The 22795-nt window shown below is 40.1% G+C and overlaps 1 protein-coding gene across 1 annotated transcript in view; it reads left to right on the forward strand.

Annotated features, from left to right (window-relative positions):
- Positions 1 to 20579, forward strand: part of myo1g (myosin IG) — a 52037-nt gene extending 31458 nt beyond the window's left edge. The window contains exons 21-22 of the mRNA XM_042436421.1: positions 689 to 846; positions 19743 to 20579. Coding sequence (XP_042292355.1) covers positions 689 to 846; positions 19743 to 19905 — 321 coding nt within the window. The 3' untranslated portion in view covers positions 19906 to 20579. The remainder of the gene's footprint in view (positions 1 to 688; positions 847 to 19742) is intronic.
- The last annotated feature ends 2216 nt before the right edge of the window (positions 20580 to 22795 follow it).

Genomic DNA, 22795 nt, shown 5'->3' on the forward strand with positions numbered 1-22795 from the left:
AAGGTCAGAAAAATCAAAAAAATGAACCCACAATATTTTATGTAAATAAGTGTCAGTTTTTTCCAGTTCGGTGAACAAATATGAGTGTCTTTCTTTTATTAACAAATCTAAATTATGGCAGTTTTTTTTTGCTATAAATGAATGATATGGGTCTTAGCTGTCATATTTTTCTTACTGTCAACAAATCTCATGTGCAGATCCAAACCAACAATGAATTGATCCTATTTACAAGTATTGTGTGTTTATCCAAAGCCTGATATATCTTATTCCTCTGTACTGTAGACGTCTATTGTTGCCACACCGCTCTACTGGGTGACATGTTCCTTTGCCACAAAGATTATGGTTACAATAGTTTGTTTAGAAACGTCTCCAAGACTAATAATCGTGTTTTCACTCTCTGTAGAGTAGTTCTGTGCACACATGCACTGGAATGCGGTTACGTTTATACTGCTTCACTAGCTTGTTGTGCATCGTAGCATCAATAGAATCAGTTTATTGTTGATTTGGTTCTGCACATGAGATTTGTTGACAGACAAAGAAAAATACAGAAAATTGCATGTTGTCTGCTAGTATTATCTGCATGAATACTTTCCACACTCTCCTGAACGCTGAATTATATAAATCGTCACTGCAAATTTAATTCACGCACACATCACATACATAGTTATGATCACGTTCTTTTCCACAGTTTACAGGACTGAGCGTGACCACTGGAGTCGACCAGATGCTGGCCCTGCACACGACCGCCCAGGATGACATCCTGCTGTGCCTGCAGCGAGGGGAACTGTGTCCCAACCAGGACCGAGTGGGCGAGCTGGTGGGAACGTTGGTCGACCATTTCACACGGTCAGTGAGCTGCAGTACCACAACCAAACGCTTGTTTTTCTCACCAGGCAAACATGTAAAGCCTTAAATGTGTAAAAGAAATATTAAATAATTGTAGAGACATCAAACATTTTGATTCAGGACCTCTGAGATAAGACAATCGGTGCTGCCCGTCAGTGATGATGTGGTTTAGAGACGCCGCCAAGACTTTCTCCAGCAGGCATTTTTCCAACTGCAAGTTCAGTTTTTAAAGAGTTTGACCTTGACAACACCATCAATAAATTTTCTCAACATTTTGATACAAAATGCATTCAGAGATAACAGCTATAAAATTTATTTTGAGTCATTTTTCAGTGAAGCTCAATCAATCTGGATACTTTTACAACCTAATTAATAAATGTCTTCATGCTCTGTTTCAAAGATAAAATTCCAATCTCATTAAGTAGTGGTAGCACTTTGATTTGTCATAAATCTATAAAGCTATATAGAAATTAATTGAAACTATACAATAAATTATTATACATTGTAGTAGTTATAGAGACATTACAATTACATTTGTTTTATAATATCAACTGGTAGTTTTATATCAGACATTGTGTAATGAGTGAAATAGTGTTGTTTAGCGAACATGTGCAGGTGTTTTGGAGGAATGATTTTCTTTTGACACATGTTTGCTGTGTTTTGATGTATTCGGGGCTTGAAATGAAATGTTTGTGTTTGCTCAAAGTTGTATGAACAGTTTTCAAGCTGACAGCTTGTTATACAGAAATACTTGTCGGTGAGGTTTAAGGCTAATATTAAATTCATTCCCCCTAGAATTTCGTTAGCACTACAGAACAACTGCTAAAAATACAGCTAATACTACTTCTTCTAAAGACTCAGACATCTTAACCAGTCTTTGGGATAATCTTTTAGAGCAGTGGTTCCCAACCTGGGGGTCGGGACCCACACCCATGTTTTTTCAGACTTTCCTCTAACCTTTTTAATATTCCTGGATAACAGTACTCCCTAAAGACTTATTTAAATAAGAAATCACTCTTTGGTCACAGCTAGAAGACCAATGCAACAGGGGAGAAGGACATTGTTTCATTTTAAGAGGTCTCAAGACCAAAAGGCTGGAAAACTCTGTCTGAGAGAGCAACTGTTCTTTCATTAAGTGAAGACACATATGAGATTTGTCTGTTTAGTCCATCTGATGCTGCCTTAGTAGTTCATTAAAGGATACGTTCATACGTCTGTCTTAAAATAATAGTCACATGCCCCTGTGTATGTTGAAACTGCTTTGGCTTTCTGTCCATTAATCCCATTAAAAATATTTTCTAATCTGAAGGTCATACGAGGCTTCAGCAAACTGAGTTAGACAAATCAAGTGGCCATCTACCGAATTTACAGTGTTTTTAGTACAAAATTGCCTATTTTGTTTAAATGTTTCCATGCTGAGCTGCAGTGGAGAGATGGAAACACAAAGCTGAAATTTCATACAAAAAGGACTGTAACTTTTCCCCCATTACTTACGCTGGGAAAACAATAGAAAGGGATCTCTTAATGGCCAGTATGGACATGTGCATATAGGCAACCGGCTATTGTTTTAGAAAGAGTTGAAAAAGTGTGAATTCGTCCTTTAAGGTCAAGCCAGCAAGATTCAGAAGCACAATTGAAACATGCAAAGATTTTTCATACAGAGAGATAAAAGATGGATTCGTTTGAAGTTGTTTTTTGCTCGTGCTGATGATTTATTAGTTTATTATAAGAGGAGAAAGGTTTTCATCAGAACAAAACACTACAGCAGCTGATTTCACTCATCATCATACTTTCAACAGAGAAGAGAAATCAATTAGTGAGATCAGGTGATTGTTTTAAAATGAAAACAGCCTTTCAGGTCTCGGTGTCACATGAATAAACAGCAAAGAATTAGACTCATTGTTGTCGGTCAAAGACCCCGACTAAAACCAAGTCTATTAATGCAGCATAACAATTACGCAAATCATATTCCCGACATTTATCACTGTCATAGTTGTCGGTGTCTGCGCCCTGCTCTGAACAACTGCTGTGAAATGAATCAGTCACGCTGACATTTTATCACATTTATCACTCGGACCCTGATTTGTCAATGCCGTTTATAGATCTGATTCAACATCCACCTGCATTCATCTCTGCCAGACTGGAGTTGAATGGCGCAACACGCAGGTTTTCACAGACTTGTTTTGGTTGTGGTAATGTGTGAATGTGTATGTGTGTGTGTGTAAGTGTGGGTGTGTTGTCGTAAGTACTGCCCGCTGAGACAGCACCCAGTCTGCAGTGATTGGTTTCCTAAAGTATTAATCCTCCAACACAAATTTTCCCCCTCAGGGACACTAAAGTTTACTCTGAATCCTACCAGGACAACACTGGATGATGTAAAAAACATCATCCCTGCTGGAAATTCATTATACTTGTGCCAAAACACAACAAATACTGTGGCTTCTTCATTGTTAGAATTCTTTATTTTTGGTTTTTAATTAAAAAAAAAATTAACCAGTGAGCTTGAAGGTTCGTTCTTGAAGACGAGCTTCGCTTACTTTCCGAAACTTTCAACCACTAAGCATGATAGAGATGAGCTTACGCATGCATACACATACTGTATATACACGTGATTATAAATACCTGCACACATGCATAATATTACATAACCATATTTAGTTACATAAACAGCGTATGCACAAATATACACCTACGCTTACAGTATGCACACATAACGACTACAGTATTACGTGACTGACTGAGCGACTTCAGCTGTTTAAGGAAGGCCATGAGATGTGGCTGAAAGCATCGGAAACACAAAGTAAGAAGGCCTTGTTGGGAAACTGAAGTCGACAGTGTTTATTCAGATGATTTAAAATCCAGAAACAATATTAATATACAAAAGTTCTTGTGAAAATGGATTTTAGTAAACACTCATTTGCTTTTTTCTCCTCATTTTTTTCATCACGTTTTATTCCTGGAGGTATTTTCTGCACTTTTAAAGTTTTTAGAGGAAACTTTGGTGATTGCAGCAGGAAGCCAGACTGTTGGGAACATACAGTAGACTCAGTTTCCACTTTAATAGTTACACTTGGATAAAACTAATACAGTCTAATACATCAGTCCTGCAGTAAATCCTATGGAGGTTTTTGTTGAAAATGTGTCATTGAGGCTCTTTTAAACAACTCTATGGTCATTTTGGAGGCTGCTGTTGAATAGTATTATGTTAAATAAAAGGTATTTATACTATTTCTGTTGATTATATCAGGGTAGACTAAGTGAAAATTGGTTTAAACTCATTAAATCTTTGTATATTTCAGTGAAAATCTGTAAAAACAAACTGCCTTGCTCATAGTCGACAGCCGGTTCCATGTGTTTATGTGACTTGTGGTATCATAGGCAGATAAAACATCAGATCAGCTGTCATCTCGCTCATATTAATGTTGTGTTACGTTGTTTATTTTGTTCGGGCCCCCCTGGCGGGCAGCTCAGAGGCCGGGCAGACGGCAGCCGCACCAGGGTGTGTGTTCCCGCTTTTATGAGTCTCTCTGTGCGTGTATGTTCAGTTAGCTGATCCCAGATTCCCGGTGAGGCTTTTGTGGGTTTTACGAGTCTTAGACTTTTGGGTGGGGGGCAGAGGGAGGAGGGAAGGGGGGGTATATCTCTGTCACCGGGGTCCCTGCAGCAGCAGCTGCGTGGCTCTGGCAGGGGTGCGGCGGGCGTCGCAGAGGAGAGGCAGCCATCCATCGGGGGGGAATCAGTTTCAGCTCTCCGCCTGTCTTTGTGCCACCATCTGGGGTGAATGGAGGGGGGTCGTGACCTCTACTAGGCGGCTCACCAAAAGGAGACTTATGAGACAAAGTCAGGGGTGAGCTGTGTAAGTGTGTGAGCATGTGCGAGGGAGGAGGCGGGGGGGCGGGGGGGGGGGGGGGGGGGGGGGGGATGACAACATACAAACACACTCCTCTTCTGTTGTGCTTCCTTATGTCAGGAAATGAGATCCCAGACTATGAGAGTCACGCGCACGTCATTTTAAGTTTGTGAGGTTTGGAGAATGGTCAGAGGAGGAATCAGTCAATGGAGCGATTGTGACTGCTGCTGCTGTGTGTTTTTTTTTTTGTTTTTTTTTCTCATCTCTCCAAGTCAAACATGAGAGAGAGAGAGAGAGAGGATCTGTGAGGGTTTACAGTTGAGAGAGTGTGTGTGTGTGTGTGGTGGCAGAGGTGCCGACACAGAGTTGTATAAAACTGGGTCAGCGAAGGCAGCGTTAACAGCACAAGGTAAAAAATCTGACTTCAAAGCCGCTCTCGTGTTGTCGGTGAGGACGGCGAAGACAAGCTGTCTGGTTTGCTGTCATGTCACATCCGTCTCTTGTTCCCTCGGCGGAACGCGTTCCTCCTCTCTCTCCTCTTCATCCGTCGCTCTTTCCTGTACACACACACACACTACCCCCCCGCCACAAACATCCCCTCCATCCTCTCCTCCCCGTCTCTCTCTCCTGCTTTCTCTTCCTGTCACCTGGGTCTTAGCTGTCAGCATGAATGAGGCGTGTGTGTGTGTGTTGGTATGTCTGTGTGTGTTTTTGGGTATGTGAGTGTTTACTGAGAGAGAAGTTGTGTGTATGTGTGAGTGCGTGTTGGGGGGGTTGGACTCGTCGGACCATCTGCTGGGACAGCTGGGGGAGTATGAGTGAGCTAAAGGCAGGATTTAGGGTATGATCTGCTCCGGCCTTAAAAGATTGAGGAGGATTCTTTACTTAAAAGGCAATTTGGGGATTTTATTATCTTATTGATCGCTACCAAAGACTCTTTTCACAGTAGAGTAGTCATTTCTGTACTAGCAGTGTTGCTTAATCCAAATTTGCAGCAGTCTGTGCAGTTTTAAAGACACACTGAAACACATTTACAATACAAATAGTAAGTTAAGTTCTTATCCAATGTTCTGCAGTTTCCTGATCCACAAATATAGTTAAAATTGCATTTTTGAGTATTTATTTTGAGTCAGGACTGTCACTTTTTCAAACAATCAAGTTTGTAATTTGCTTGAATACAGCCAACATAGACTCATCCTGCAGTAAAACATGTTGTAGAATTCACGTTTCGTTCATTCATGGTGCCGCTGCCTCGTTGGAGGGACAAGCTAATGTTGCTACGAGTTAGCTGCAGTTTTACAAAGTCAGCAAACAGCCCTCAAGTCAAGTCAATTTTTATTTCATAAATTTGCCTCAGGGGGCTTTACAGTCTGTACAGCAAACAACATACCCCATCCTGAGACCCTTGATTCAAATAAAATAAAATAAAAGACTTTAACTGGGGAAAAAAGTGGGAGAAACTTCAGGAAGTGCAACAGAGGAAGGATCCCTCTTCCAGGACAGACAGACATGTAATAGATATGTGTACAGAATAGACCAAAATAGTAAAATAACTGTATGGAAAAAGAGGATGACGGGATGAATACAGGTATAAGAGCTCAGTCTGTTGCTGTAAGCTACTGAGATGTCTAACCCAGGAGTGACCCGGTTGTCTGTCGTTACCGTACGTTACCATTCACTGTGTGTTGCGTTCAGCACAGAATCTTCAAGGCTGTTCTTCGCTTGCAGAATAACAATCTTCTTATTGTTTCCGCCATGCATAACAGTCAATTTTCCAGTTTTCATCGATAAACAAAACACACAACTTACAGCATGACAAACTTTTAGCACCACAGCAGTCAAAAACCCTTTGACCTTCCGAGGTCAAACACCTGACGACAACAGTGACCTTTATACCTGAGTACTAGATACCAGCACAGCGACACCCGATGTACACAAAGTAAATTACAATCAAATTCTGGTCATTACAACAACATTGTATCTTATCTTATCTGTATTCAGGATTTTTCCGTCTATGGTGTTGATTCAGATTATTTTAGTGTTCAGAACAGCTCACTAGAGTTCCTCATTTTGTGTGAGCGAAAAAAAAAACAGTTTACTGAGAGGATAACCAAGCTGATAACCAAGCGTGAACAAACAAAGTTCTTCATTGTCAGTAGTTCATTACAGATGAAGTAAATCATTTTTTGCCATGTTCAAACAGTAGTTAAAAGGGACAGCCCTATGATAGAGATCAAAATTCCTCTTTTATCTTCCTGTAAAGCATTAAAATATTTCAAGGCTGTATACATAAATATATTCAATCTAATGGGATTTGTCTCAACCAGCTGATACAAAACATAAACTTGTTTAATGCTGCTGTAGTGGACGGATCTGAATCTGAATATCAGTTATCATGATGTAGTCGTGTGGATGATGTCAGATCCCTCTCAAAATTATAACCCACCCACATATTTCCTTTCACTTCACAGAAATACGTCACATTATAGAAGCTAATGATGCTCTAAAGTAGAAAAGACATGTAATTAGAGTTGAAATAATTACTCAATTAATTGCTTACAGTTCTATAGACAGAAGTGTATTAATCAGGAGATTAATTGAAAATGAAAACATGTAAAAATGCAATTTCCAAAACAATTAGCTGATTAACTGAGTAGTCAATCAACAGGGAATTAATCAACAACAATTATGATGCTTGATTAATCATTTATCAAATAAAAATGCTTAATAATTTGTAACTTCTCCAGTGTGAGGATTTTCATCTTTTCTACGGTGAATCTCTTGAGACACCTGGGGCTCGAGGAAACCGCAATCAGCAGTTGTTCTTATTTTCTGACAGTTTATAGATCAAACTGTTAAACTTAATCACGAAAATAGATCAATTAATCAATAGTGAAACAAACCATGTGCAGCAGTCCTACTTCCTATTGCTTTTTACAACAGTTTATCAGGCGAACTACAACTTAAATCTAACGCCGTCTGACGTTTTTGTATATCCTGAAGAGAGCGTGTGATCAATACGCTCAGGTTCTTATGGTCTTTTAATTTATTATGTCTCACTTTCTCTTTCACGTTCTACCTTTTCTTTCAGTTCTACTCCCTTCTTCTGCCTTTTATTTGTTTTCATTATAGCCTCTTTCCTTCTCCTGCATCTTCTCCAATCTTCTATATCAGCATTTTCGTTTATGAATATGGAAAGACCTGGGACGATGTTGCATTAATAGCAATCTTCTGGGTCACCCCTCCCCTTCCAGCGTTGCATAAATTTTTTTTTTATTTATTTTTTATTTCATTAACCTCAGAGCATCTGTGAGTGATCTTGTGATGCGGCTTTAATTGACCAAAGAGAAGCAGCCACACATTGACCCGTTACTGTCGGCAGAAGACTTGTTGACTTTGTCGTTTGACCTCGTTGGACGTCAACAGTCCATGTGCAGTCAGTTAGTGCAGGCGTTGGCAAAATCATCGCTCTCTCTATTCTAAATTCACTTTTTAGGTCGTGAAAGGCGTCATCATACGCCTGAAATAGCCTCCTCTGTTTCTCTGCCTCCTCTCTCTCTCTCTCTTTTCTCTCCCTCAGTGGCTGTCCTCAATGTGTTCGTCTCTCAGTCGGTCCGGGGCCTCGTCCGATGGAGCAACAGGAGAAGCGGCGGCTTGCGCTGCGAGCTCTCGTCGGTCAGCTCGCCTCCTCTGCTGACTTTGTCTTTTTTTTATGTTTTTTTTTTTCACCCCACAGTTTCTGTGCCGGTGTCTAGTTTTGGTTTGATACACGGCAGTGCAGTTGTGATCATATTGAGTGTAACTAGGGCAACAGCTTTTCACTCAGGTGGACGTAAATAGTGTATATTAACACTGACCTATTTCCTTCTCAGTTCCCAGAGAGCCGGCAGGTCATGTGGTTCAGTGATTTTCTCCGTTTAGCCACAAAGTCCAGCTTGAACCTAGCTGTTGATTACAGTCAGTTTGTATCAGACAGGCTTGTTATCATCTGCAGCGTGTGACTGACTCCTATCAGCAGTGTGTGTGTGTGTGTGTGTGAATAATATAACCTCTGTGCAAGGAAAGTCTTCATCCCAACACACATTTTCATGGCGTACAGTATAGGCATGAGCGTGCAAGAATCAAATATCAGAGCTTTTCTGTCCCGTCTTTCATAGCAAGACCGATTACTCGTATCAAAACATCACGGTTCACATTTTTCATGTGTAAATAAATAACAAGTTGAATTTGAACCAAATCTGTCACATAGTGAGCACACTTAAGAATTTATATATTTAATAATTATAGAAATGTGTTTAACTGAAAGACTTAATATTAACTCAGCTCCATTCAATGTTTAGTAACACAGCAGCTCTTCTATAGTTATCCTGCGTGTTATACTGTCACAGTATGTATCAAATCTTTTCCTGCACAAAAACATGAATGAATTGTCACAAAAATACAATACGAATCAATTTTTAAGTCTCTCTATTGTAGAAACTCTGGATTGTAGGAAACTGTCCCTCATTGTGAATGCAGCACTTCTTTCAGGTCAAAACTTCAGGTCAGTCTTGACTAAATTAACTCAGCGCCGCACTTTATAGACACGTTCCTCCTTCTCCGCCATGTGGACCTTCTAATGAAGTAGAAGAAGTATATTGGTCCTAATTTCACTCATCCTGCGGGATCTGCAAACTCTTTCTGTGAAAGTTCAGCGAGGACACTTAAGTTTTTAAAATTTATTGCGACAACTATTTAGTTTGGCAGCGTGGCTCCGCTCATGTGACGCTCCAGAACAAACTGACACAGAATCTCTGAGTTAACGAATCCCCATCAGGACCTGAGATACACAACATTTAAGGAACGTATTTAAAGAAACACACCATTCACATAGAAATGATAATAAATGAGGAGACTGGAGGGAGTTAAATTATTGAAAGCAGGCAGTGGTAAAGCATATACACTGTTTGTAGTGTATTCAGATAAAATGAGCAGCAAATGTTAGTTTTAAAGATAGAACAAGGATATATATACAATATAACTGGACGATATATTGAACATGTACCTGAACTAGTGCAAGGCTCAATTTGTCCATTTTCATGTACATTTTAGTTGCAATTGTGAAATAATTTGAAATTCCTGCAGTAGATCACCAAAAGTAAGTGTATTTATAAACTAAGATGTGTATATATGTGATGTATCTGCAATTAGCAGAAGCCAAATGTTGAGAGAAATGTATTTTTGAAAGCTTAAACGGTAAGATTTAAGCCAATTTCAACCTTTCTGGAAGAATATAACGACTCCAAGTACTTCTTACTGAGATTTATAGAAAGTCAGTTAACACACAACCTGATTCTATACGTAAAAATTAATGAAAACAAGTAGGATGATCTTAAAAAACATGCCAAAAAAAGACACTGATAAATAATCTTACAAGGTCTTTCTCCTGTATCCACCGACCTACACTGTATGTGTAATATTTGTTTGTACATTATCTATGTGCATTTTATTCATTCATTATGTTAATGCTCTCGAATAAGAAATCATTTCCTCGGTGGAACAAATTTCCCCAAAAAGTTCTGAAAGATAAGAATGGTGCAAGAGATGTGATGTGAAGTAGGATCTTACAGGATGATGAGATCGGTGGGAAACATTGAGAGAATGTTATGAAGGACTCAGAGACAGCGAATACTACATCATATTCTCACGATGAGCTCATTCTCGCTCATTTACATCAAAGACCTCAGCTGTGGAGGAGCAGGTTTTTTATAAAGACACCCCGACTGTGTCTCCTGCTCGGTTGTTAAATCTCAGGGACTTTCTGTTCGAGCATCTCAAACCCTCCTGGGCGCACTCTCAGACTCGACTACTGACCTCAAAACTGCATCATCGGCATCAAAAGGCCTCTTTGTGGATGTGAACGGCGCACACGTGCTGCCTCCGAATCGACCTCAGACTGCAACAAATGGATTCCTCAGCAGCATCTTCATCCTTCACAACAGTCTCACTGTGTTTCGGAGTACTACGCAGCAGTTCATCAGTTAAAAAAACAAACAAAAACAAAAAAAAAAACAGTAAATTTTGTGTTCATCTCAACAATGCACACATTTGGCTGTTTTTTTTCTTCTTGTCACATAGCTGAAGATGTTTGAACCGGTTCAATAACATCACTACTAACAGCTGCCTGTCCGATGACTTGCCCCGAGGCAGAACAAATGATCCTGCTGCATAAAACCCCTGATAGCGTTCGACAGACTTTCCTATTGATAATCGATTTGATGAGACGCTCCGCTCTTCTTCTGCATGTTCCACTACTAAACTGATTTGCTCTTATCTCGGAAACATGTCGGTGGTCTTGAGGATTAATCAGCGCCAAGGAAATGATTGAAGTCGGTGCTATTTCAGTACATCACACTCGATGATACACACGTTTGTGATTCAAGCCAAGTGCGTGTATAAGACCGCAGCGTGTTGGTTTTGCATCTTGAATAATATTTCCACCGTTTATAGAAATACGCACAAACACTCTACATGTGTTCGCTCCGCTGTTGTTGTAGTATGACTCATTTTTTTCTCCCAGAATGCCCCCTGAGGAGACTCAAGACGCAGGGTGCAGCTGGTTGAGATAAGCCCACTGTTTCTGATGACGGTGACGGTAATTATAATAGATGATGATCGGTGATGATCGGTGCAATGACGCCAACATGAACCCTGCGGGGCGGTCTGCTCCCCCGCCCGGCCGGCCTCACACCCGAGGGGCTCGAGAGGGCCTCGGCCCACGTTACCCCCGCTGTCGGGGCCCCAGATGCTGCCGTTGCCCCAGCGATGGTTGCCTGGCAGCTGAGAGAGTGCTAATTAACTTTGCAAGGGGAAATAGCAGGCTTGTGTCGATGAGGGGGTGTCAATTTGGTTGGAGAGAAGCGGGTGGGATGGAGGAAAGGGGGATTGTGGGAAGGAGGGGAGGCGCTCCAACAGATAAAAAGCTACAGGTATGAGAGTATTAGACGACGACTTCTTGTAGTCCACTTATTCTCTGATCCAGTTAATAACCATTAGACTGTCAGCTGTCTAACAAAGACTCTTCTAATAATTCTAATAATCGTCCATCATCTCAACTATCAATCGATATTTGTTAATGACCTTTTTCATGACGAAAATGAGACTAATGCTAAATATAAAAGTATCCTTGATAAATGAGAATCATGAGGAAATTTATGACATTTTTAGTCAACAAATAAAAACTAAATGATAATGTGAAAGATGGACAAAAGGACAAGGTCATATTGTGCACCTATTTAACAATATAATGCCAAAAAAATACAAAAAAAAATTCAATTTCTTTGTATTCTTATATCAAAATCCTATCATGTTTTCTTCCTGTAAAACAAAACATGACGTGTGCTTACGTAGGCTTGAACCAGCCAATTTCAACCAATAATATCATGACATCCACTGATCAATCAACCTGCAACATTTAGCAGCACAAAGCTGAGATTCATTATGACACGACCACGTTACGTCCCGCCTGTCTGTCCTGTTTCACTTGGGGATACATCACAATACGGAAGTTAGATACTCTCAAAATGCTGATTCATCTGGACTTTAACTATTTAGTTTTAATACAAAGTCTTATTCAGTGACCTACATGCATCTGTGAAACCACACATTTTATCCTCCTGACTAGTAAAATCGTGTCCTCCGCTTCCCTGAATCATCTCTTCTTCTGAAGTTTATTTTGCCGCTTGACCTTTTGCTCTAATAAGCAGCATCTTGCATTCATTAACATTATGTCTCTGCTAGTAATTTTATCTTTACGTAACCGGTTCACGGAGGGAACAAATTAACAGATTAATGTACTAAATTAATCTACAGCCCCACTGAGAATTAAACAAAACAGCTTGAACATTTAGAAAAGAGTTAATGTGACATTATCAGGAGCCGTTTCAGTTGGTAGCCATGAGTGCAGGATTAACGTTGGTGTTCAACCATCTATATCTTCATCTAGATGTTTGCTGAAGGAATATCGCTGTGTTAATGTAATTCTGACGTCACAGCTGCTCGTCTGGAGCTAAAACCAGACGGTGAACAGTGTTTTAGTGAGCAGGCGAGTGACTCCAGCTTCTGAATGATCAGCTGCCGAAAACTAGTTTTAAATAAATAAAATGTGACAGTAACTAATATTCAGTACATTCTCTAAAACTGCATTAAAATCTGGTACCAAAATGAACATGTGCTCAACTACCCCTTCGTTTCGTCGCTCCGCCTCATGTTGGCGTCCGGCGTCTGCTCAGAGATCCTGACCTGCCTCAGATGTTGCTCTGCTCTGTCAGTCTTTTGACAACCTCTGCCGTTTTATCCCCCTCCTGAGACCCAATTATACCTGGACCCTGTGACACTCACGGAGAGAGAGGTGGAGAAGAAGGAGGGCGGATGACAGGAAGGAGGCAGGAGCGAGATGGAAGTAGGAGGCGCCAAAGAATCATAGAGAATAAGAAAAGGTCCACCTCCCTGACGTTTCCCGCAGTGCAAAGTGCTTTTCACTCTCATTACCAGAGTGTGATAGAAGGTGCTGTTTCCTTTCTCTCTTGTCCCTTCAGAGACACACAAGTGTTATCTGAAGGTTGTGTGTTTGTGTGGTAAAAACAGAAAGTGAGATTTGTCCCGTCAGTCTGTGGGATCATTAGCAGCAAACATCATCATGTCTTTGCTTTGTTAACCAATCTGACAGCCCTCTGATACAGTGTTCACATCTGAGAGTTAACAGATACTCACGATCACTCATGTTTCTCCTTCATGCCAACATTACACTGGAAAAAAAAACCTTGCAAGTCCACGTTTGATGTTGTAACACGTGTATCTTTATGGTTTGAGAAAATTCCCTGACTTCTTGAGTTGTTAAAACCATTTCAAAGATTTGTGGATGAACTCAAAACTGCACGATTGTGACAGTGAGATGATCCAGGAGATTAAAGCTTTTTGATCAGCCTCAGTAATAATAACAAAAGATTTACCGGGAAGTGTTGCTTTGTTTAAACACCATCAAAATCTTGTAAATGTGGAGACAAGTTCATCATTCAGACATGTGTGTTATAACCTGTATTTGTTTGGATGACATGAGGGTGCCAGACAGAGCATTGTCAACCCTGAAATAAGGCGGCTTCGAGGTAATTGGAAGCTATATTTTCCAATATTGATTGAACAAGGTCAGCGTTCCCTTTGCTTCCATCCTACGAGCTAAGCTAACGTTTCAGGCTGCACCTGCACCTTTGAGAGAGAGAGAGAGAGAGATGCCTCATGGGTAATCTGTGCCTGTGTTGTGGTTTGGCGAGTCTGTCTTTGATTTAAGAGTCTCTCGTAGCTTCATGAAGTTAAATCCAAACACATTTGATGTTATTAACTAATCTTACTGCTGCAAAATTTTGCTTTATCACATTTTTTTTTCTATTGAGGCAACTAAATAAGATTCTCGACCTTCTTAACTTAAAATATTGGCTGAAGAGAAAACACTTTTGGAACTGCAATCATGTACTTTTTTATGTGAGGAAATATTAATTACTGTAAATAATTTTGTCAGGTCAATAAAAATACCAGTGATTAAATTAAAGAGTCATCCAAAAATATTGTGGATGATTTTTGGTAGCTCTTAAAACTCTGTAAGATGAGCTGTTTCCTGTAAGCAGATGTTCCTAAATAGATGTTAAATTTAAGATGCAATTTTCTCTGCTGCATTGGAGGATGTTAAATGAAGCTCAGCAGCTTTTATTTTCGTTCCCATCTCCCATAATTTAATTCGCGCCCCTAAATAGGAACACAGTAAAATTAATGTTGCAATTAGCCAAACCTTGATGCATCTCTATAAGTAATTTCACTGTTAAACATTAAAAAACAGCCACAAATCCAAAGTCAATATAACTCATGGTGGGTTACTTTATAAATAAGGATGCACATGTTCATTGTGTCACAACTTTGCACGAAGGCATCTTTTTTTTGCTTAATGCTAAAGGAAACCTTGTGTTGTTTCTGTTGATATTACCCTGAAGTAGTAAGTCAGAGGAATATGTGGCCATTTCCAGTTTATTGCAGGATAATTCTGAGCACAGTCCTCCGGCAGGAAAAAAAAGAAGAAAATAAGAAAAAATGTAGGAAAAAGCTGTTGTCAGTTGAAACATCTTTTATCTGTGATGGCACATTTTTCCCTCGGAGCCACTCTGCACAGACCTGGTGTTGATCCGATTTTCCCACAATGGGACCAACAGCATCAGGAACTCACTCACCGGCTACGCCTCACCACACGTACAGCAGCTCAGCTGCAAATAAAATGGCCCGTCCTTCTCCGTAATGGAGACACCAGAGGCATGTATTCACATCGGATTAGCAGCATCCAGCATCATAGAGGGGGTGACAGGGAGAAAGACAGACGAGGACTGTTTGGAGGCTGAAAAAGGAAGATGAGATGAAGAGGGGAGCACTGGTGGAGGGAAGGAAGCAGGGGGTCCAAGGGCTCCTCCAGGAGCTGCTGCTGCTTCTGCGCCCCAGTTCTGTCTGCGGCGGCGTCTCCACGGCGATAAATTATTCGACTGCAGCATGAGGACTGGTTGGCAGACAGCAGACCGTGGGCCATGTTTACATACTGAATCCCGCTACGTTCACAGAAACGCACAGACACCACACAAACAAGAAGTCAGACATGAGCAGGTTGTGTGACACTGACAGTGTTCCTGCGGAGGCCATTTTGAACTTACATTACTCCCGAGAAGAGAACTTTAAATAGTCAACAAACAACTATAAAACAAACTGTCACATGAAAAAACCTCAGTGACAGTTTGAGCTTTGCAGGGAAGTTTGTATAGTTGCTAGTTAGTGAAATCAGTGCATCTTAATACACAACAGCACCGCAGAGTTTGAAATGGGAATAAGACCAATTGAGCCATTGGTTATAATGTGTCTTGAACTATATGTTACATGCTACCGCAGAGTGAAGTCAGCTCATCTAGTGAATGCTGAGAGCAACACCTGTAACTATGCAGACAGTGTCCAACAAAGATGACTGTTTTAGCCTGAGAAAATGCTTTTTCACTGTTCATAACAACCAAAAGTGTAAATTTAATGTCAGACTGATCAACCAAAAACAAAAAAGTTGCTGGTAAGCAAAGCCGTCAAGTGTCAAGACAACATTTCTAGATTCTTTAATCATCAACACCTCTTTTCAACACAAACCAAATAGAAAACTTTTTACAAGGGTCACAGACAGACATCTGATAATGAGGTTTTTAAATCTCCAAAGGGAGTAAAAGAATCAAACCCCAGAGCTGATTACAGTTTGACCCTAAACCTTAGAAGTGGTGGAAGCACCTGTGAGGGACAGAAGGTCAAATCACACATTTCTTCCCTTTCTTTCTTTATTGTTACTTATCTCCTAAATGGAAAAACCAACAAGTTCTCATACCTAAATAACAAAACAAGTAATTTGCAAGTGCCTTCCAAAAGAACCAGTACAAAAAGGATTCACCTTAAGTTTAGGCAACTAAAACCACTTGGTTAAGCTTTGGGACACATATTATAGTCATAGTTACAAGAAACAAATGTTGGTTGTAGATGAGATGCAAACCCCAGACAATCCACCTCAACCTCCTCCAGTATCTACCTACAATGTTAGACCACTTCCAGCTTTGTTTCTGAGAGGTGAGAACAGTCTCTGAAGAACTCATTACAGTCCAAAAAGTGTTTGCTAGTTGTACATACACAGTGGTTTCAGTTGTAGATTATAATCATACTTGTTCATATCCCAGCTGTGAGGAGTGACAACCATATTTGGCCGGCTGTGTTTAAGAGTAGCCATAGACAGTCTCAGAGAGAGCTGCACATTGCTGCACCACAGACCTTCACAGCCTATTATCTACTGTCCTCAGGCAGAGCCAGAGGCTTTTCTCAACACGCTCCGCTGGTGTTGGGTTCCACTTGTGGTAGCCAGCGTGATGAGATCAGCATCACACACGAATCGAACTTCTCCGGAGGTCAGTGGGTTTCTGTGTCGGGTTGGTCGCTGACCCCAGCAAGAAAAGGACAGCTGGTTTTGGGGGGTTCAGCGGAAAGGGTTTTGATTTTGACGAGGGGCCGAGTCGGGCTTTGGAGAGCAGAGAGCAAGGCCGCACCTGTCGGAGTGACTTATGATGAGCAGAGACACAGCTTTGGAAATATGCAGTCACAGAGTTCAAATTTTTTAGCACCTGGAAAGCAAATAGTGTGACAACATGATCGGCTCTGAATGTTAAGCTGGAGAAATACCTCCGCTTCCTGCACGAACTGGTGTCAGATTATCATATAATTTCACAAGAAAATTGACTGGAAACTTGAGCCTCATCTTGGATTTTGTCGACCTCGCAAATCCACCAACAGTTCCAGTATCATGAGTAAACTTCTGCTTCCTGACTGCTGACAAAGTATCGAGTTCAGGGAGTTTTGATGTGGTTTAGGTCGGTTTTGGGAATTTGGTAAAACAACTCAATCAAAAATTTCAATGAGATGTCAGTTTAATCTCTGGTCCGTCAGGATTTGTATGTATGAGACGCTGCCTCGTGCTGCTTCACCCGACTGTTTTGCATGTGTTTAACGAGCTGCTCGTTAAACATTAATGTCTCACGTTATAGTACAGTAAATACATACATCCAGTACAATGTGGAAAGAAAACTGCCACTTCCCTCTGCCCTCCAGTCTTTTAACTGGTGGTGATAAAAACTTCAAAACCAGTTAAATGGATTGTCAGATTTAGGGAAATTCACCTACAGTATTTTCTCTTTAGAGTCAGATAACTTGTATAAATTTAATCTCTCTCTGTTACAATACAAAGGTAGTTTAGTGACCTGTTTGACCTAGCTTAACTCAAAGACTGAAAGCAGAAGGAAAACATTAGCTTAGCTTGCTTTTTTTTACTGTTTCTTCCGCATAATCATCCCAAAAAGACAGTACACTTTATACTCATGTACTGCATTTATTTACTCAGACAAAATAAATGCAAATGTCACAGTGATGCAGTTTCACAGGCAACAACACATACACACACACACACTCATGACTTGCACTACTAATATACTGTTAATTAACGGGCATCATCATTATACACAGTTTATTTAATACATCTATAGAGTTTAGATTATGGTCATTATCAGATTTTAGTGTTGTCTGCTCAGATTTTTGTTGGTCCAATGCACTCACCTGTGGTCTGTATCTATTGTTGTAAACCAGAGCTCTATTTCATAACAGGTAGAAATTATGTAATCGTGTTTTTTTTTTTGTTTGGTTTTTTTAAAGTTTACCTTTCATCTGCTGTGTTTGTGAAGGGGACAGTCAGTCTCAGGAGAACGGGAGACGAACAGTTTGAAGCGATACATTAGGTTGTTTTTGCCAAAGTATGGAAAACAGTTGCCAAGTTGGCCTACATGCACGAGCCAGCCCTGCTCATCAGTCACAATACCAACATTCAAAGGCGTCCACAAATAGCCGTTTGGCAAATATTGTTTTGCATCTGCTTTTTAGAGCCTCCACCTTGGGGTTCATACAAAGTGCGTGCGCTGACAGAAAAACAACAAGCTAATTTGAATACATACATGAGAGAAATATCCTCACAAGCAAGAAAGTCATCCATGGACTCAGATTCCCCCCCCCCCCCTTGGGCGTCAGAGTATGACGTAGGTGGATACAGTATCAAGGCTCTTTGTAGGGACGCTGCAGAGGCTGAGCCATGTGCCGGGCCAGCTTGTGTTTGGTGGAGCTGTGGGGTCGCTGCGGCTGAGAGGAAGTTGTGCGACTTCACAGCGGATCATCTTCAGCTGACTGTGCAGCAAAGCAAAGCAAAGCACACTTCCTCATCCCAGCTGTCAGCAGAGGGATCGGGTGTGCGACACGGCGATCGCTCAGAGTCATCAGATCAGGCAGTGTGAAGTGTTAGGTGATCAATAACAAACTCATCATTTTGCTCCGTATTTTTCTGTCAACCGGGTCCAGAAATGCTCAAGAGGAACAAATATCTTCACGAGGAATGAGACAAATTCTTCATTTCATAGGTTTAGAGCTATCACTTATTTAGATTTAGGCGTTCACCACATATCTGCCAGTTTTAGGGACAGGTACGTCTGTCATGGTGGGAGTTATCACCATTTCACATTTAGTGTAAAGGCCTGAAGTGACAGCTTTCTCCACACTGTCTCTTCTCTCATTTGACTTATTTTCTGGAAACAAAACACACACACACACACATGCTGTGCTTTCCTGGCACATGTACCGGTACCAGTGGGCTTCAGCTGGGTTCGGGTTGCACTTCTTCCTTTGCAGTTAATCTTGTCTAATGACAGTGTTGTTATACCAAAAAATTAGATGAGATTGCCAGTTTCATTCAGTTCAGCAGTAACTCCATGACACGTTTAGCCTCGCTTAGGAGAGAGACTGGAGTTTTAACATGTTTGAAGGTGAAAACTTTACCATGAGGACAGGACTTTTGCGATGCTGCTTGTAGCCACTTCACCCAGATATTGTTTTCTTTGTCTCGTTAAAAGAGCACTGCTCTTTAAATCACATTTTTACATATTAAGTACATACACAGTACAACATGGAAACAAAAGTGCTTGTCATAGTCCATGTAAGTGTTGCATGTGTGTGCCTCACTATGTCCGTTGGTTTTATGTGACCGGCTTGTATCTATAATCTTTTTCTTATTTTGTTTATGAATATATTTTTTTGTTTTTGTCATAAAATAGTCAAATTTGAATGTAAATTAAATCTTCTCTGGCTCTTTCCTCTATTTTAATGTAGCCAATGGGAAACTGTGTTAGTGTTAGTGAATAAAAAATAAGTAGGAAAGTATTTTTTGTGTTGTCCTCCATCATAATGTGTTGGTGTCATCAACATACATGACAAATTCTCATGTGAATGGGGCCATAATGTTGGTTTATGATGAGGTAAATAAAGTGCATTTAGTGGAGAAAGTCATGTTTAGAGGATGTGGGACTGAATACTCAGTGAAAAACCTCACAAGTATATTCATACAAAATGTGTTTGTCTTTTTGTCACGCAGCATAAGAAAAGTCCACTTTCCTGTGAAGGTTTGCCGTTCAGCCGTGCAGTTACACATGCGGGGAAAACCCAAGAGCGTCACCGTGGAAACCAAACCGGGCCAGACCAATGCGGATTTCAAGAAGAGCAAAGATGGTTTCATCCTGCTGGTCCCTGCTAACTGAGAAAGTCCGTCCATCCAAACCAGCAACAACCTGACCTCAGGACCAGCGTGTTCGGGGAACCGCAGTTTAATTTATACAACAATCTGTGTCCGTCTCAGGCAACAGGCAGGACTTTGCCTAAAGCAAGTGTTTACTTGCAGGAATTTTTTAATTGTTTTTTCACAAATTAAGGTTTTAAACTATTAACCCGGAGCTGAGTTTCTGGCAGAATCTGTTTTCTTAATCCTCAGCTGCAGGGACACAAAGTTCACTGGACAATGACGAAAGTTTTTGGAAGTGAATTGGAGAAATGAAGAGGCTGTTTTGCTGGTATAAAAACTCACAACTTGGACCAGTCGCAATACATACATGCTGTTGTTTGCTTTTACTTCATATTGTGCTAATACATTGAGTACTAGAAGACTTTTTTTTTATGGCAGGATTGAACAAAAACATGAATAAATGCACTTTTTTAATGACGAATTGTATATCGCAGTGAATACCACTCATTTCAGATATATTTTTGTACATTCAGTAGAATTATGTTATGCAATTTGATCTTTTTTCGTGCATTGTCTCAAACTGCTGTCTGTTGAAAGCAAACTGTGGAAATTTATTTCATAGTAGAAATGATTTAAAAAAAAGAGGGAAAGGAAAAGCGAGACAGTGGAAGATAATAAATTATTAAAAATGTACTTGAACGAATTCTGTGTGTGTTAATTTCTCCCTAATGCTTTGCCACATGAACAGACAGCAAAGCTTCACTGTGTCTGTAGACTCCAAAAAAGTCTACATTATGCAGTGATTAAAACGTTATTCTCCAATGTGTTTTGTGGTTCTGAAAGAAGAAGACAGAAGACATGAAAATATGAATTAAAAAAGTCTATTTTTGTTTTTACTGCTCATGTACGCCTTCACCTGAGAAATACACTGAAGATCTACATGATATTATACAGTGTGATGTGTTGCTGATTGACAGTTTTCCCATATAAATACACTCAATTTACAGTTTCAGCTTAACTTTGAGCAGGAAGTGAAAGATGCTCAATCCAAACTGTCTGCTGAACAGCCATAATCGAGCTTTCCTTCTACAGAAAACTGGACTCAGTGACGCCAGAGCCATTTCCTTTCTTGTCCCTTTGGTGTCCTCTGGGTCAGATCAGCTGATTTGATAAACACAAGGATGCTGCAGTCATTACGGGACAGGATTTCTGAGAAAGAACTTCAAAACCTCTGTCTGTCTTTCAGGGCAGATAACGTGCAAAGATGTGGCAGTGCAGTTTCAGTTCAACAGAATGTCAAAAACGTTCTTTAAAGAGTCCAAATGTTTCAGTAAATCCAAATGACAAAACCATGATTTTTCACTCACCACAATACAACGGAAGTGAATAATATTTTGGTTGTTGTGCTCACAGCATTGAGAAATTATTTACAAAATGATAAAAGCAATGTTTTTTTGTTTTTTCCAGAAACAGTGTCCCCATTACTTCACTGAATCCATAAACTTCACATAAGCAGTTGTCATCTGGACTATTTCTCTGATAAAAATGAGTTGAGGTCCGGCCACAGCAGCATTTAAAATGTCAAATTTTCATGGTGAAATCAATTAATTTCAATTATTGCCACAAACATTCGCTGACAGATTAAAGTATCTTTGCAAAAAAACACAAATAAAAAGCAGGACAGAGAGGGACGGAATGGTTTAGATCATTTTAAACGGCAGAGAAAACAACCAAGAAGAAGAGTTGGTGTAGATTATGGATATGGACAAAACCACGTTGTGCTGAAATGCTGGTAAATTGTCATGGGAGATGCATTTTTTTGTATAAATTCCTGTTTAACTCTGATTAATTAAAGGTTTCTAACAGAGGGTGCTGCAGTAAATGCCTCTGCCTAAACCCAAGAAACAATATTATACTACTCAGGGACACAGAGTTCTGTATTCATTTTTTTAGAATTGTATTTATTGTGTGTTATTTTTGCCGCTATGTGTGTTTGACTTGCACTGAACCCTGAAGAGACGATGCTTCATTCGACTGTATGTGTGAATTCATGTGTAGTTGACTGATAAATAAACATTAACTTAAGGAAGAAAGACTATAGGAAAGAAAAAAACCCATTTCGAGAGATTGCATTCACTTACAGAAGCTGGAGGTGACACTTAAACTTCAGCCCTTTATTAGCTGCTCTACAAGAGGTTGTGTTAGAGTTATGAAACAAGAGTTACAAATATGTTTTTCCTGAATAAACCGTGTAAACGTGTTGTCACATAGTCTCCCTTAATGGCTAAATTAAATGTTTCATTGCAAAAGGTCAATTTTAAATGGAGCACAGTGAGCTGCTGATTGCCTAACCAACCTTAAATACAGATGATAAATGTTATGTAATTATTTTAATTGGAGAAGCTTTGAATATAGTTAACTGCCAATCACCGATTCAGCTTTAATGTCATGTTTCTTCAGATGGTGATTATTTCAGTTTAGAGCGAAACTCTTCATATCTCAGTTAACAGTTTAGTGTGAGAGTTTAAATCTGTCGTCCGCTGCCAGTTTTCATCCCGTCTCTCACCACGGTGACCTGATAGTACGACTTAATGACAGCCTGCCCTCACTGTGACTTGGCTTTCACCGCTCTCTGATGTACTTCCTGCTGTGATTCCCCCAATCTCACGGTCATCCAGCTCCGTAATAATCTGTGAGTGCATGTGTGTGTGTGTAGATGTTTGTGTATGCTGGTTTGTGTATTTATTTGTGCATACTGTGGAATGAACTGTACGGTATCTGTATAATTTACACCATCTTCTGTGTTAGTTTAACTCTGAGACTGTGAAAATCTGAACTATGCCGTGTTTATGTACAGTACATTCACACCTGTAAGAGTCAATTTGACACTTCTGAGGAGACTCACACCT

Source organism: Thunnus maccoyii, chromosome 15, assembly GCF_910596095.1.
Source record: "Thunnus maccoyii chromosome 15, fThuMac1.1, whole genome shotgun sequence".
Classification (NCBI taxonomy): Eukaryota; Metazoa; Chordata; class Actinopteri; order Scombriformes; family Scombridae; genus Thunnus; species Thunnus maccoyii.